This window comes from Mus pahari, chromosome 23 (genome assembly GCF_900095145.1).
Source record: "Mus pahari chromosome 23, PAHARI_EIJ_v1.1, whole genome shotgun sequence".
Lineage (NCBI taxonomy): Eukaryota > Metazoa > Chordata > Mammalia > Rodentia > Muridae > Mus > Mus pahari.
In genome coordinates, this window is record NC_034612.1 from 13,206,795 (window position 1) to 13,220,665 (window position 13,871).

At 48.7% G+C, this 13,871-nt stretch overlaps 1 protein-coding gene across 2 annotated transcripts in view; it reads left to right on the forward strand.

Annotated features, from left to right (window-relative positions):
- The window catches only part of Psmd9 (proteasome 26S subunit, non-ATPase 9), a 22,450-nt gene extending 10,656 nt beyond the window's left edge, over positions 1-11,794 (forward strand). Inside the window, exons 3-7 of one of the 2 annotated variants that reach the window (XR_003842978.1) lie at positions 1,307-1,515; positions 3,538-3,639; positions 8,217-8,305; positions 8,981-9,098; positions 11,149-11,794. Coding sequence is in view for 1 of the 2 variants with exons in the window: in XM_021186947.2 (XP_021042606.1) it covers positions 1,307-1,515; positions 3,538-3,639; positions 8,217-8,305; positions 8,981-9,008 (428 nt within the window). In the remaining variant the exon portion in view is untranslated. Of the gene's footprint in view, positions 1-1,306; positions 1,516-3,537; positions 3,640-8,216; positions 8,306-8,980; positions 9,652-11,148 lie in introns of those variants that run through there. The other variant, XM_021186947.2, reaches the window with a different exon arrangement.
- Positions 11,795-13,871: the final 2,077 nt, after the last annotated feature.

Genomic DNA, 13,871 nt, shown 5'->3' on the forward strand with positions numbered 1-13,871 from the left:
CTGATCCTCCTCCTGACCCTCCTGACCCTCCTCCTGATCCTTCTGATCCTCCTCCTGACCCTCCTGATCTCCTCCTGACCCTCCTGATCCTCCTCCTGACCCTCTTCCTGATCCTCCTGACCCTCCTCCTGATCCTCCTGACCCTCCTCCTGACCCTCCTCCTGATCCTTCTGATCCTCCTCCTGACCCTCCTGATCCTCCTCCTGATCCTCCTCCTGACCCTCTTCCTGATCCTCCTGACCCTCCTCCTGATCCTCCTGACCCTCCTCCTGATCCTCCTGACCCTCCTCCTGATCCTCCTGACCCTCCTGACCCTCCTCCTGATCTTTCTGATCCTCCTCCTGATCCTCCTGACCCTCCTCCTTATCCTCCTCCTGACCCTCCTGATCCTCCTCCTGATCTCCTCCTGACCCTCCTGATCCTCCTCCTGACCCTCCTCCTGACCCTCCTGATCCTCCTCCTGACCCTCCTGATCCTCCTCTTGATCTCCTCCTGACCCTCCTCCTGATCCTCCTCCTGATCCTCCCCCTGATCCTCCTCCTGTCTCCTCCTGATCCTCCTCCTGATCTCCTGATCTTCCCCCTGATCTCCCAGATGTTGGGATTGCAGATGTGCAGCATCCTGCCCAGCCACCTGGCTTTCGGTGACTTCTGTCCCTTATTTTTATATGAGGTCATGGCATGGTTGCAGCTGGATGGAACCTGATTTCTACTCACCTTTCAGGTCTCAGCAGGGGCTGTGCTGCCTTTGTGGGGCCTTCTTGCTGTCCTGAATGGTCATCAGATGTGGTCGTAGTCACATTTTCTGTAGCTGTCTTGCTCACTAGACTGCCTCACTAGTGAGGTAGGCCCTGTGTCTGGCTCACAGACTTGTCCACTCCTCAGACTCGGGCTTGTGTCTAGCACCTAGTAAGCACTTCTTAAATATTCTGATGTGTTAGTTCCTTTTTGGTTGCTGTGACAAAATACCTGATAAAAGACAAACTTCCCGCTGGAGAAGGCGTGATGGCAGGAGCTTCAGGCAGCTGGCTAGAGAGAGGGTCAATGCATCAGGAGGCGAAGAGTTGAACGTTGGTCCTGTCTCCTGGGATGGTGCCGCCCACGTTCAGGGAGGACTGGTCTCTCTGCAGTTAAGCATCTCTGGAAATGTCCTTAAATAAGCTTCTAGGGGCTGGGCTTGGACAATTCTAAATCTCATGAAGTTGACAACATACACCACTGCAGTGAGTGAATTCAGCTGTCCCATCTCGTCTGTCCCGTGTCCTGAGCTATCTTCCCTTGCCTCTGACATGGTGTTCTCTCTCCAGGTCTCCAGAATGATCACAAGGCACTGATGAAGCAAGTGGAGGAGGCCCTGCACCAGCTACACGCTCGGGACAAAGAGAAGCAGGCTCGGGACATGGCTGAAGCCCGAGAAGAGGCCATGAACTGCAGGCTGGGCTCCAGCAGCCCTGCCCCGCCCCAGGCCTTTGCCAGAGTGAACAGTATCAGCCCTGGTTCCCCAGCCAGTATTGCGGTAATCTTGCCAGCTCTCCCAAATCCACTCCTAGCAGTACTGTGAATTAGGTAGCCTGGGCTTCAGAGGCATGCCAGAAGCCAAACCCATCCTCTCATTCTGTGGCTCTGAATTCCTTTATTCCTTTAACACATGCTGGCCAGAGCTTGGTTTACATAGGGTCAGTCCATGGACTCAGGGAGAGACCTGTTGTGGGACTATCTGGGACACAGAGTAGAAAATGATACATGTCCCAAAGAAGAAAAGAAGTGTTCTTCTTGGAGCCATTTTCCTGGACACAGAAGGAAAAAAAAGCAAAACAGAACAACAACAACAAAAAAAACGACAAGAGCTTAAAGCAATGTCGATATTCTTTGATAGATTCTACAGCAGCATTCTGTGACGGGCTGCTCCTGCCATTAGTGACCCACTAAAGGATACAGAGGAGTCACAGAGCCACACATTTAGCACCGCAGCCAATTTTACAATATTTTTATTGGTGCTGAAAAGAAGTCACTCAGGACTTGCTAAGCACCAGCGGTTTTGTCTACACTGATGTGCCTGTTGTGTGCATTTCACTAAAGACAGCTGTATGGTGTGTGCTCTCTCACTCGGTCCTCTCTCCAGGGTTCATTCAGGGCCGAGGCACATAGGAAGCCTTCATTATGTTTTATGGCTGAGTAATATCCATTATGTGATAGGCATGCTCTTGTTGGTCAGTTAATGGCTGTCTGGATCTCTCCTGCTTTGGGGCTATTATACGTAATGTGGCAATGAATATTCATGTAGAAGTTTGTATGTGGCTGTGCATGGAAATTGAATACCGTGGCACCACTGCTCTCCCTGTGTGACCCTTGAGGACAAGCCACACATAGCTCCTGGGAAGCACAAATGGATTCTTTTCTTTCTTTTTTCTTTAGTATTTTGAGACAGGGTTTCTTTGTGTAGTTTTGGTTGTCCTGGAACTCCATCTGTAGACCAGGCTGGCCTCAGACTCACAGAGATCCACCTGCCTCTGCCTCCCCCATTAAAGGCATGTATCACCAGACAGAACTGGATTCTGAATTTGGATCCTACAAATCATCCCAAGACTGGGGGATAAAGGGATGGGTCAGTGGTTAAGAGCACTGGCTGCTCTTTCAGAAGTCCTGAATTCAAATCCCAGCAACCACATGGTGGCTCACAGCCATCTGTAACTAGTTTTAGGGGATCCAGGTCTCTTCTGGCTTCCATGGGCATCTGACATACAAGTTCATAGACACACGAACAGGCAAAATGCCTAAACACATTAGATAATAAAATAAAATAATTTTGATAAGAGGTCACAAGACCACTGGGTATAGTGGTATATGTTCACAATCCCAACTCCTGAGGCAGCCGAGACAGGACTCGCACAAGTTTGGGCAGCTTAGGGAAATTCTGCTTTGAAATAAGATCGACAGAAGGCTGAGAATGGAGCTGTTTGACTGCACGTCAGCTCTACTTAGTCAGGAGCTGGGTCCGCAGCACCCTGCACCCGACCGCTCGGCCTTGGTGGGTGTTTGTTAAAGAGACCAGTAAGTAGCGTCTGTAATCCTGGGATCTGAAGTAAAAGGACCACGCTGGTTCTGGCTGGCCTTAGGCCTATCTATGGCTGCTGCTTAGGGACTCGGAGGGCCAATGCTTGTCTTCTCAAAAAAAAAAAAAAAAAAAAAAACCAAAAAACCAGGCCTAGGCTAAACTGCCTCCTTGCCTTGATCCTGCCTTAGAAACTCCAGAACACAGCTGGAGCTTTTTACATGTCCTCAAGGTGTCCATCGGGCGCACCTGGACACCATTTGCTACATCTGCCCTAGAGGGAACCTCCTGGTTGAGGCACCTGCTCACTCTCTGATCCTGTGCTAGGAGTCCACATCTTTGACCTGGTTACTTAGAGCCTGCCATCTCTCCCTGTAGGAAACAAGCTCTTGGTCTTGCCACTGAGTTGTGGATTGAGCCATACAAATGACCAGAAAATGCATCCAACCACTCAGTGGATTTTTAATTTTTCTCCTCTGTCTTTAGGGCCTGCAAGTGGATGACGAAATTGTAGAGTTCGGCTCCGTGAACACCCAAAACTTTCAGTCACTGCAGAACGTGGGCACTGTGGTGCAGCATAGCGAGGGGGTAAGTCGGGGTGCCCTGGCATCCGGATGTCCCACAAACTGCAGAGGTCTGCTGCCCACACAGATCAGGGGGTAGGATGGAAGTCCAGGAGCAGGGTGCCACAGATTCAGGCTCTGGACCAAAGGTGGCAAGGTTGCTCGAGGGCTGGATCACTGATTCCGTCACCAGGGCTCCACCCCCACAAATGGCACCCCTCTAAAGCCCAGTCTCCTCCTCCCTCACACCAAGGGGTGAGTTAGCCTTTCAGTATGAGAGTTCTCCAGAGGGAAGCAAGTGTTCAGCCCATGGCGCTGGGATTCTGTCTGGGATTTTCCGACCCAAAAGCTGTTGGTGGGATCCTCACGTCTGACAGTAGTGGGCGCTGTGGCTCTCTCCCTGGAGAGCTTTTCCTTCCGTTTGCCGCACGCATCTTACACAGCTGAGTCCTTTACACAGTTGATGGCCCTTCCTGGTCCTCTTGTCTAAATCCCTCCTCTGTGTCGTCCAGTAACTAAACTGGAAGCTGTTTTCTTTTTGGCACATGCCCTGTTCCCCTGCAGCTATTACTGAGGTCCAATTCTCCATAACTGCCTTCTCAAGACCTTGTGATGTTTCCAGCTTCACCCAGGGTGACCAACCGCGTGTGCATGTGGTCGAATGCTTTTCTAGGTGGGACCTGTAAAGAAGGGTGGCCGGCTCTGAGAGATCGTTTGTATTTGAGGCAGTCTTATTCTGTCTCAGGCTGGCCTGGATCTCACTGTGTGGCCTAGGATGATCTTGAACCTTCTGATTGTCCTTCCTCCTGTGCCCTGGGATTACAGTGTGCTTAACCGTGCCTGGTTTTATGTACTACCGAGCCATTTCTCCAGCCCGTGGACATAGGTTCTTATTTCTCTGTCACATCTATTTCCCTGGAATTTATTCTATAATTAGTTTAGTGTAATTAGACACACATTACCAGGCCACTCCCCCCCAAATGGATAGTAGTTGTCCCAGTACCATTTATTATTATGAATACCCACTAGTTTACACTGTTGTCACCTCTGTTAATAACAGATAGCTTCATATGTGGGTGGTGGTCTATTTGTTCTGACCCTTTTTAGAGTTGCTAAAAGAATCCATTTGTCCCTGTCTGCTTTTCCTTAACACCTTGGTATAGAGTGAGTCCAAGGACCATTTGGAAAGTTGGTAGGCCAAGACCACAGACGCCGCTTGTCTGTCTGGTACAGTGGCTCGCAACCTTCCCAACGCTGCTACCCTTTAATACAGTTCCTCGTGTTGTAGTGGCCCAACCATAAAATTACTTTTGTTGCTACTTCATAACTGTACTTTGGCTACTGTAACAAATAGTAATATAAACATCTGTGTTTTCAGATGGTCTTAGGAGAGCCCTGTGAAGTGGGTGTTTCACCCCGAGGAGGTTGCAACCCACAGGTTGAGAACCACTGGTCTAGCTGGACAGCTTAGCCATCCCTGCTAGCCCCGCTGGTTCTGGCACAGAGGCTTCTGTGAGGGCCAGCCGGGACGCCAGCAGACACCATGGCCACCCGAAGGGTCCAGCGAGGCTGCGAATCCACTTCCATCCCATGGTCAGCCCGAGCCTTCAGTTACTCATCCTACGGCTTTGTCCACCACTTGAGTGCACTTAGCTCAGGCAGAGAGGGCAGTGAGAGGCCGCATCACAGAAGATGCACAGTTATGTCTTCCTTAACTCTTAGTGCGTTGCTAGGTCCAGCCCACGACTGGGGAGAAGGGAGTTGGACCTCCTGAAAGGAGGCATGTGACAGGACTTGGGGCCTGTCTTTAAACTGCCCAGGAGGGGTCCAGCCTCTCTGCTCGCCCTGCGCTCACTTGTCCAGTTTGTGGAAGCTTTCCTTGTGTTAGTGGTCCCTCGTCTCTGTCATGTCTTCCCAGTGTTTGTGTCTGTGGCTGTCCAGCGTTGCTAGCCTGCTGCTCTTCACCATCTCAGCGACATCATCTCTGTGACAGTGGGACTCACCCACATCTCCTGCTTTCAGTTTTGTCTCTTTGCTTTTTGAGAAACGGTCCAGTGTGTCTCCGGATGATGGCTTTGAATTCTTCCTGTAGTGAGAAGTGAATCTGAATAAACTTGCCTCTGCCTCCCAAGCATAGGCATTACAGCCATGCATTGCCATGGTGGCTCTGTGTAGTGCAGGTGCCATGGTGGCTTTGTGTAGTGCAGGAAGGAGACCAGGGTTCCATGCATGCTAGGTGAGCGCTCTGCCAACTGAGCTACACCCAGTTCTTTTCCCCACGCCTATTTTGAGATGCTGTGGTTACTCATTTCTCTTGTGTCCCTTGGTATACTTTGATGTTCTGTAGATGTCTGGGCCCATTATATTCCAGGCTGTCCTGAAACTCACAGAGATCCTCCTGCCTCTGCCTCCTGAGTGCTGGAATCAAAGGCATGCAGTGCCACGCCCAGAGCGCGTATTTGCAGATGTGTTTGTAAAGATGTCCTGGTACATTCTGAAAGTGGATGTGCAGACATGGAGAACAGAACCAAAGCACCAAACTTGCACAAAGTCTTCAGGTTCACTTCCTGGCTTCCTTTTGGCTTTCTTTCAAAAGACTTACTTTGGGGAGTCCCAATGTGCTCGTTGTATAAGAGCCAAGTGGCCATGGTAATTTGAAAACCACACCGCTGATCTCAGCCCTGCCCCTCAGGGCCCTGCTTGAGAGTCAGGAGTCTGGGTTCTCATTGTCTCTTCTGTGATTTAAACCAAACCAAACCCCAAATATGGCTGTGCTGTTAGCATTTCGCAAGTTTCCAATTTTATCAAGATTCTGCTTTTGTAGAGCAAACTATTGCATCAGCTTTCCTTCCAGAAGTACAGTGTTTGGGGGGCTGGTGAGATGGCTCAGTAGGTAAGAGCACCCGACTGCTCTTCAAAAGGTCCGGAGTTCAAATCCCAGCAACCACATGGTGGCTCATAACCATCNGTAACAAGATCTGACGCCCTCTTCTGGAGTGTCTGAAGACAGGTACAGTGTATTTCCATATAAAAAAAAAATCTTTAAAAAAAAAAAAAAAAAAAAAAAAAAGAAGTACAGTGTTTGGATCACACGCATATATTCTCAAAGCACAAGCAATCTTGATGGGAAAAAAATTTACTCTCTTGACCTTGTGATGTGTGGTTCAGTGACAGATCCCTTTTCAGGTGCCTGGTCATCGGTTTGATCTACAAAAGTGTTGTTGTTGTTGTTGTTGTTGTTACTTTTGCTTTGTTTTTGTTTTGAGACAAGAGTTTCTGTGTAGCCCTGGCTGTCCTGGAGTGCACTGTGTAGACATACTGGCCTCGAACTCACAGAGATCCAATTATCTCTGCCTCCTGAGTGCTGGGATTAAAGGGGTGCACCACCATGCCCAGCACACTGGTTTTTGGTTTTTTTAAATTCGTGTGTGTGTGGGGTGGGGGGGGGTGTGCATGTGAGCCTTTATAATAAAAACAATGCGTATTTAGCTTAGCCACAGAGTTGTAGTAAATTCTCTGTTGCATATTACAACATGGGTATTGAAAACATGATACGAAGTGAGACCAAACACAAGGCCATACAATTCCTCAATGAAGTTGTCCTAAAAAGCAGATCCAGAAGCTAGAAAGGAGATTGGCTGGCTGGTGGTTGCTGGGCAGGAGGGTGAGGATGAGGACCGTGTGCTGATGGTCTTTTGGATGATGCAGACCCTCTGCAGTTGGGTGGTAGTGATGGGTCTGAGCGCAGGAGACCCACTGAGCCCTGCTTTACTGTATGTAAATTGTGTCTCAGTAAGAACTGTAATGCATATTTATGTTACACACAAATTCACGTTGCAAAAATGTTTGAAATAAAAAAGCCCTGTGTCCTCCCTCTGTAACTACCTCCATGTGTGCTTCCTTCTGGACTGGGGCCTCGGGTCCATCCAGCATTGAGCAAAACAAAGAGAGGGTCCTTGCTTTGAGAGCAGACATTAATTCAGTAGTTGCGGACATGCAGTTTCATATCCTGACCAGAGTTGCCAGGGGAAGCAAAGGAGGGCTGGAGGAGAGAGTGGGGTCCTGGTGTAGTTTGGTGTAGAAGGGGAGTGTTCATAAGGACTGAGCCTTGGTGTGTATAGAAACTGATCTGTGGAGTGCCCACTAGAGAGCGCCCTTCAGCTACTTCTCAGGCCTTGGAGGCAGGAGGACCAAAGCAGCAAAGGGTGTTGATTGGAGCCATGAGTCTGGGAGGTGACCAGGAGCCAGGCCACTCAGGGTCAGCCATGGAATCCCTTACAAAGAAAATGATGACCTTCTTTTCCTGGGGAGGAGCAGGGAGCTGCTCACCCTCCCAAGCTGCAGAGAGTTTGTATCAAGTGTCAGATGCTGGAACCTAAGGAGACAGTTCTCATTCAAGTCGATATAGTTCCTACCATGCTTTTACCCTCCCACCATTTTGAATTTCTTCATGGTTCCTTAATGCCGGTGACCAGCGAGAGGAACCTGTCCAGCTGGGGCTCCAAAGTGGTCAATTTCATGGTCAGAAAGTGGTATCTCCACATACTGAGTCTTCTTGAGTGGAAGTAAGCAGACGCTGGAATGACCTTTTTTGCCTTTCAGAAGCCGCTGAGTGTGACGGTGATCCGCAGAGGAGAGAAGCGCCAGCTCAGACTGATTCCAACCCGCTGGGCAGGAAAAGGACTGCTGGGGTAACGCTGGGGTCTGCTTCCCTCATGCTCTCACACCCTGGTACCCATAGAGAGTGTGCTCAGATAGAGCTGGGGATGCTGGCACCCATGGAGAGTGTGCTCAGATAGAGCACTCGGGTCCATTAAAGGATGGCCATCCCCAAAGTGCAGAAATTGATGGTTAATAACCTTTTTTATGAATAAGGCTACAGGCGAGAGTCCCCAGGTCATTTGAGAGTCTTACTTCTCAATCCCTGGGCATTGTCTTTAAGAGAAAGAAAAGTGAGCAGTGAAATGGCTCAGCACATACAGGTACTTTCTGCCAAATCTCTGACCTGAGTTAGATGCCAGGACCCACGTGGTGGAAGGCGAGAACCGACTTCTGCAGGCTGTGCGTAGCACACACACACACACACACACACTTATACACACAATGAAACACTATAAAATACAATCCTTGGGCAGTGGTGGCTCACACCTTTAATCCCAGCACTCGGGAGGCAGAGGCAGGTGGATTTCTGAGTTCGAGGCCAGCCTGGTCTACAGAGTGAGGTTCAACAGCCAGGGCTACACAGAGAAACCCTGTCTCAAAAAACCAAACCAAACAGTAGTCTTTGAAAGAGAAGATGTGTTCCCCTGCGGGTTTCCCAGGATGGAGCTGTCAAGCTTGAGCCGTGTCTCTGTTTTCTCTTACAGCTGCAACATTATTCCTCTCCAGAGATGACTGTGTCCGGGGATCTGCGGGAAAGCTGCCTCAGCTGGCCCTGTGCTTGGGCCTGGGAGGGGTTTCCTCATTTTCTAGGCTCCCTCAAGTGTAAGGATCTGGGAGAGAGTGGTCGAAGCCTGCACATCGAGGTGGAAGACATGCTTTGGCTGCCTGATTTAATCTCTCTGGGTTGAGGCATTATTAAAAGTGTGATTTGTGCCTAGCTACGTCTGTGCAAATTAGGCCGTAGCCTGTCTGGAAATTCTCTAGATTATGAGCCAGTCAGTGGGGATGACTCTGGCGGGTAATGATCTGATGTCACTGTCTTTTTTGAGACAGGGACTCAGTGTGTAATTCTGACTATCCTAGAACTCCCTGTGTAGACCAGGCTGGCCTTGAGCTGATAGAGATCCTCCTGCCTCTGCCTCACTAGTATTGGGATTAGAGGCATATACTGACATGGCTGGCAAGACTCTGAGGAATGTGTATTATACATACATAATTTATACTTATTTTTGAGAATTTCATACACGCACCTAGTACATTTCTATATTTCTTGTCAGTCACATCCAGTCCCTCTTGGACCTCCCCTCATACCCACTTCCCAGGTTCTTGCCCTCTTTTTTTTTTTCTTTTTAAATAAATAACCTACTAAGTGCCATTTGTGCTGTCGGTATATTCGTGGGTGTGGGATCTTCCACTGGAGGAATGTCGTCAACCTTCCAGAGACCACATCCCTCACTGCCACAGGGACTTGAGTACCCCTACTTTTTCTTGGAAGCAGAGTCTCCTGTGGCCCAGTACAGCCTCAGCTTTGCCTTGAAGCTGAAGATATTCTCTTCTGGTGTTTCTCCAACGTCCAACTGCAGTATCACTGCCCAGGGGTGGGAGCTGTGCTGGAGACAGGATCTCACAAGTTCAGACTGGCCTGGAGCTCAGTGTCCCCTGTACTGGCCTTACCCTAGGGATCTTGCCACCCTGGTCTCCTGGTATTATAGTGTATGCCACCAAACCTGGCTCCTTGCTACAGATTGGTGAAACCCTCAGATGAAGCCAGTTTTGTAGCTCTGTGGTTGTGACCACTGCTCAGTCACACCTGGATGCCCTGTGAGCTCACAGCCAAGCCCAGGAGGAGTTGGGAAGGAAGTCCTGCAAAGCAAACGAGTTCCTGGGCCGAAGTCAGCAAACTGAAACCCGGAGCTCATACTTGACTCTAGGCAAGTGCCCCACCGTGGGCTGAGCAGCCCGCAGTCTCTGTCCTGGAGCAGTGCTTGGAGAGTCTGATGTGTCCTCTTACGCTGAGTCTGTGTAGCCACCGTAGCCCCATTAAGAAATCAGCAAATGGGGCTAGAGATGGCTCAGCGGTTAGGAGCACTGACTGCTCTTCCAAAGATCCTGAGTTCAAATCCAGCAACCACATGGTGGCTCACAACCATCCGTAATGAGATCTGATGCCCTCTTCTGGTGTGTTTGAAGACAGCTACAGTTTACTTACATATAATAAATAAACAAATCTTTAATAAAAAAAAAAAAAAAGAAATTGACAAAGGCCAGGTGCTGATGGCTCAAACGTTTTAACCCCAACACTCGGGAGGCAGAGGCCAGCCTGGTCTACAGAGTGAGTTCCAGGCCAGCCAAGGAAGGCTACCCAGAAAAATTCTGTCTCAAAACAAAGTTTGCAAAGGTCCTGATGCCTTGCAGGTTTCCCAGTGTGATACTGGCTTCCTCTTCAGTAACCCACTGGAAACCAGCAAGCTTCCTTTACTTCTACAATAAAAAACCCCTGCAGGAAGCTCCTGACTTGGCTTTTATAATTGAGCCTCCCCACAGGACGGTGGTGGCACACACCTTTAATCCCAGCACTCAGGAGGCAGAGAGAGGCAGGCAGATCTCTGAGTTTGAGGTTAGCCTGGTCTACAGAGTGAGTTCCAGGACAGCCAGGGCCATACAGAGAAAATTTGTATGGAAAACAAAAATTAAAAAAAACAAAAAAACAATTGAGCCTCTTGGGATCAGCATGGGGAGCTAAGGGGTGCCTGCCTATGGTGAACCTGTTGCTGGATGCTGCTGACTTTCATAGTCTGTCTTGAGATGGTACAGTTGGTTGTGGGTGATTCCTAGTGACTCTTGTTTTTCTTCCTTTCTCCATGGGCCCCAGTTACCTCCCCAGTTGCCTCTCGTTTCTGTTTTGGATGTCTGGCCCTTTCTACAAGGAAGCTTGCATCCTTGGATTGGATTTGCGCGCACGGGATGGAGGCAGAGACCAGCTTTCTCTGATGGCAGTCAGTACTGACATGCACTTCCTGCTTTGACTCCGCACAGGCAACTGGAAAGTCTCCCCTAAGCTGCTTTGTCCAAACAGCCTCACGCCACCCCTCTCCCATAGCCAGACTGGCTCTGTTGACTGGTGTTTTCTGTTTCAATTGTGGGTTATAAATCCAAGTATTTTCCAGACTCTTTATAAGTCCCATACTGTAATAAAACACAGCTTGTACCATTCAGTGCATCCTCTTTGAGATATGCATCTGATCACCAGCACTGGGGTGTTGGTGGTGGACTTTTCGGGAGTCGTTCATATTCTCTCAAAGAGGCTTCAACAGGCCTTGGACTGCTCAGAAAGCCACCTTTGGACTCCTCTATGACTTGCTTCAACAGGAATAACGCTAATGGATTTAACCAAGCTGGGCTTGTGTGGTAACAGCATGATCGTGCACTCTCCACATAGCTTCAATCCCAGTTTACTAAACTTCTCTGCCTGCTGTGCCCCTGGTGAGAAGGTGGGCAATTGGGTGTAACATCTGTGAGGCCGAAAAATTGGGTTTTTGGCACAGGGAGAATTTTATTAAATACTTCATACCACTTCTTGCCTGGCTTCCTGGAGAGGCATGAACACCTTGCAGTGATGGCAAACCGAAGGAACAAACCACCCGAATCGGCCGGCCGGGTGAGCCTTCTGGGGTCGCCTAGAGGCGCATCTGGTTCCATCCGTTAAAACCCCTCCGCACTGTGGCTATACAACTCGCAGGCAGCTAGCTCCACTGAAATCTCCTTTCATGCAGTAAAGTCTCGTGTGATTCAGGCTGACTTGATCTGCCTAGTTTGTAGGTGGGACATCACACCTGGCCCAACATCTAGTTTTTATTTATGTATTTATTTATTTGTTCATTCATTTTACTGCTTTTATGACCTCCGGAAGGGCTTCCTGACACTTGAGGGAACACCACCACCTCCCAGTTTTCTGAGCAGGTCTCCTTTCCCCTACCCTCCGAATGCCCAATCGGGAGAAAAATAACTGCAAACACGACTTTCATTACATCTCGTCCAACTTTAGGAAAGTCAGAATCGCCAGTGTGGGGAGTAGCTCTTGCGGAAGTGTCCTTTAGGAAAATGCTAGAGCGTGTGAGGTGCTAGCCCGGCAGGGGGCAGGCTGGTTCGCCTGGAGGCCGCTTTCTGGGCACGTGATTACCATCCGGCTTCCTTGCTTTCCTGCCCCGCGCGACTAGCTGTTGCCATAGGAACAGAGCTTGGTTGGCAACCGTCACTAGGGAGCATGGACAGGAGCCCCTGGAGGTCTCTTGGGATTCCCGGAGGCCGGACGACCCAAGGCTTTTGAGAAAAGAAGTGGGAGCGTCCCTGTAAGTGCGAAGTGGAGTGTGCGGCTGGGGTGGGGGTCCGGGCCAGGCAGGGGACAAGGGTGTGGGACCTGGGAGGTCCCCAGGAAAAGGAAGTGGTGGCTCCTGGACCTCATGGTAGGATAGACCTGCATGCCTGTGGCATTGCCCCCGCGTGGGCGTGGAAAATGTCCAGGCAAATGTGCTGGCAAAGTGGCATTTTTTTTCAAACAGAAGAGCTAAATTCTAGCTCTGTCCTAAGTCGCGCCTCCCAGGGCCACAAACTTTTTCTTTTTTCTTTTCTTTTCTTTCTTTCTTTTTGATTTTGTTTGTTTGTTTGTTTTTGTTTTTGTTTTTCGAGATAGGGTTTCTCTGTGTAGCCCTGGCTGTCCTGGAGCTCATTTTGTAGACCAGGCTGGTCTCGAACTCAGAGATCTGCCAGTCTCTGCCTCCTGAGTGCTGGGATTAAAGGAAGGTGTGCGCCACCACACCTGGCTTCAAATCCTTCATTTCTTTTTTTTTTTTTTTTTTTTTTTTAAATTTTTTTTTTTTTTTTTTTTTTTTTTTTTTTTTTTTTTTTTTTTTTTTTTTTTTTTTTTTTTTTTTTTTTTTTTTTTTTTTTTTTTTTTTTTTTTTTATTAATTTTTTTTTTTTTTTTTTTAAGAAAGATTGGGCTGGCCTAAGAACTCGAGTGATCCTCCTGTCTCTACCTCCTGATTCACGGGATTACAGACATGAGCCTTAGCCCTCCTGCTCCCAAACTCTTGCTTCACGTAGGTGCAAAATGAGAGAATGTATCAGAGGAATTAAAATTTAAAAAAAAAACTATTTTATGTGCAAGACTGTTTTGTCTGCGTGTATGTATGTGTACCACCTATGAAGTTCCCCGCACAATACAGAAGAGGGTGTCACATCCCCTGAAACTCGAGTTACTGATGGTTCTGAGCCATTGTGTTATAGCTGGGAGTCAAACCTGGGTCTTCTGAAAGGGCAGCCAGAGTGCTTTTAACCACTGAGCCATCTCTCCAGCCCAGAATTAACATTCTTTCTTTCTTTAATTATTTATTTATTTTATTTATTTATTGCCACATACCATGTTGAATGTGTTGAAGTCACATGACAACATTTGGGCGTTAGTTTTCCCTTCTGGCCATGTGTTCCCCAGAGGAGGGGGCTCTGTCTACGTTAGGCAGTCAGACTTAGGGTCTCACCTGCCCCAGAGGTCTTTAAAACTGTCAGGTTCTTTGCAAAAAGCTATTGCTTTTATCCC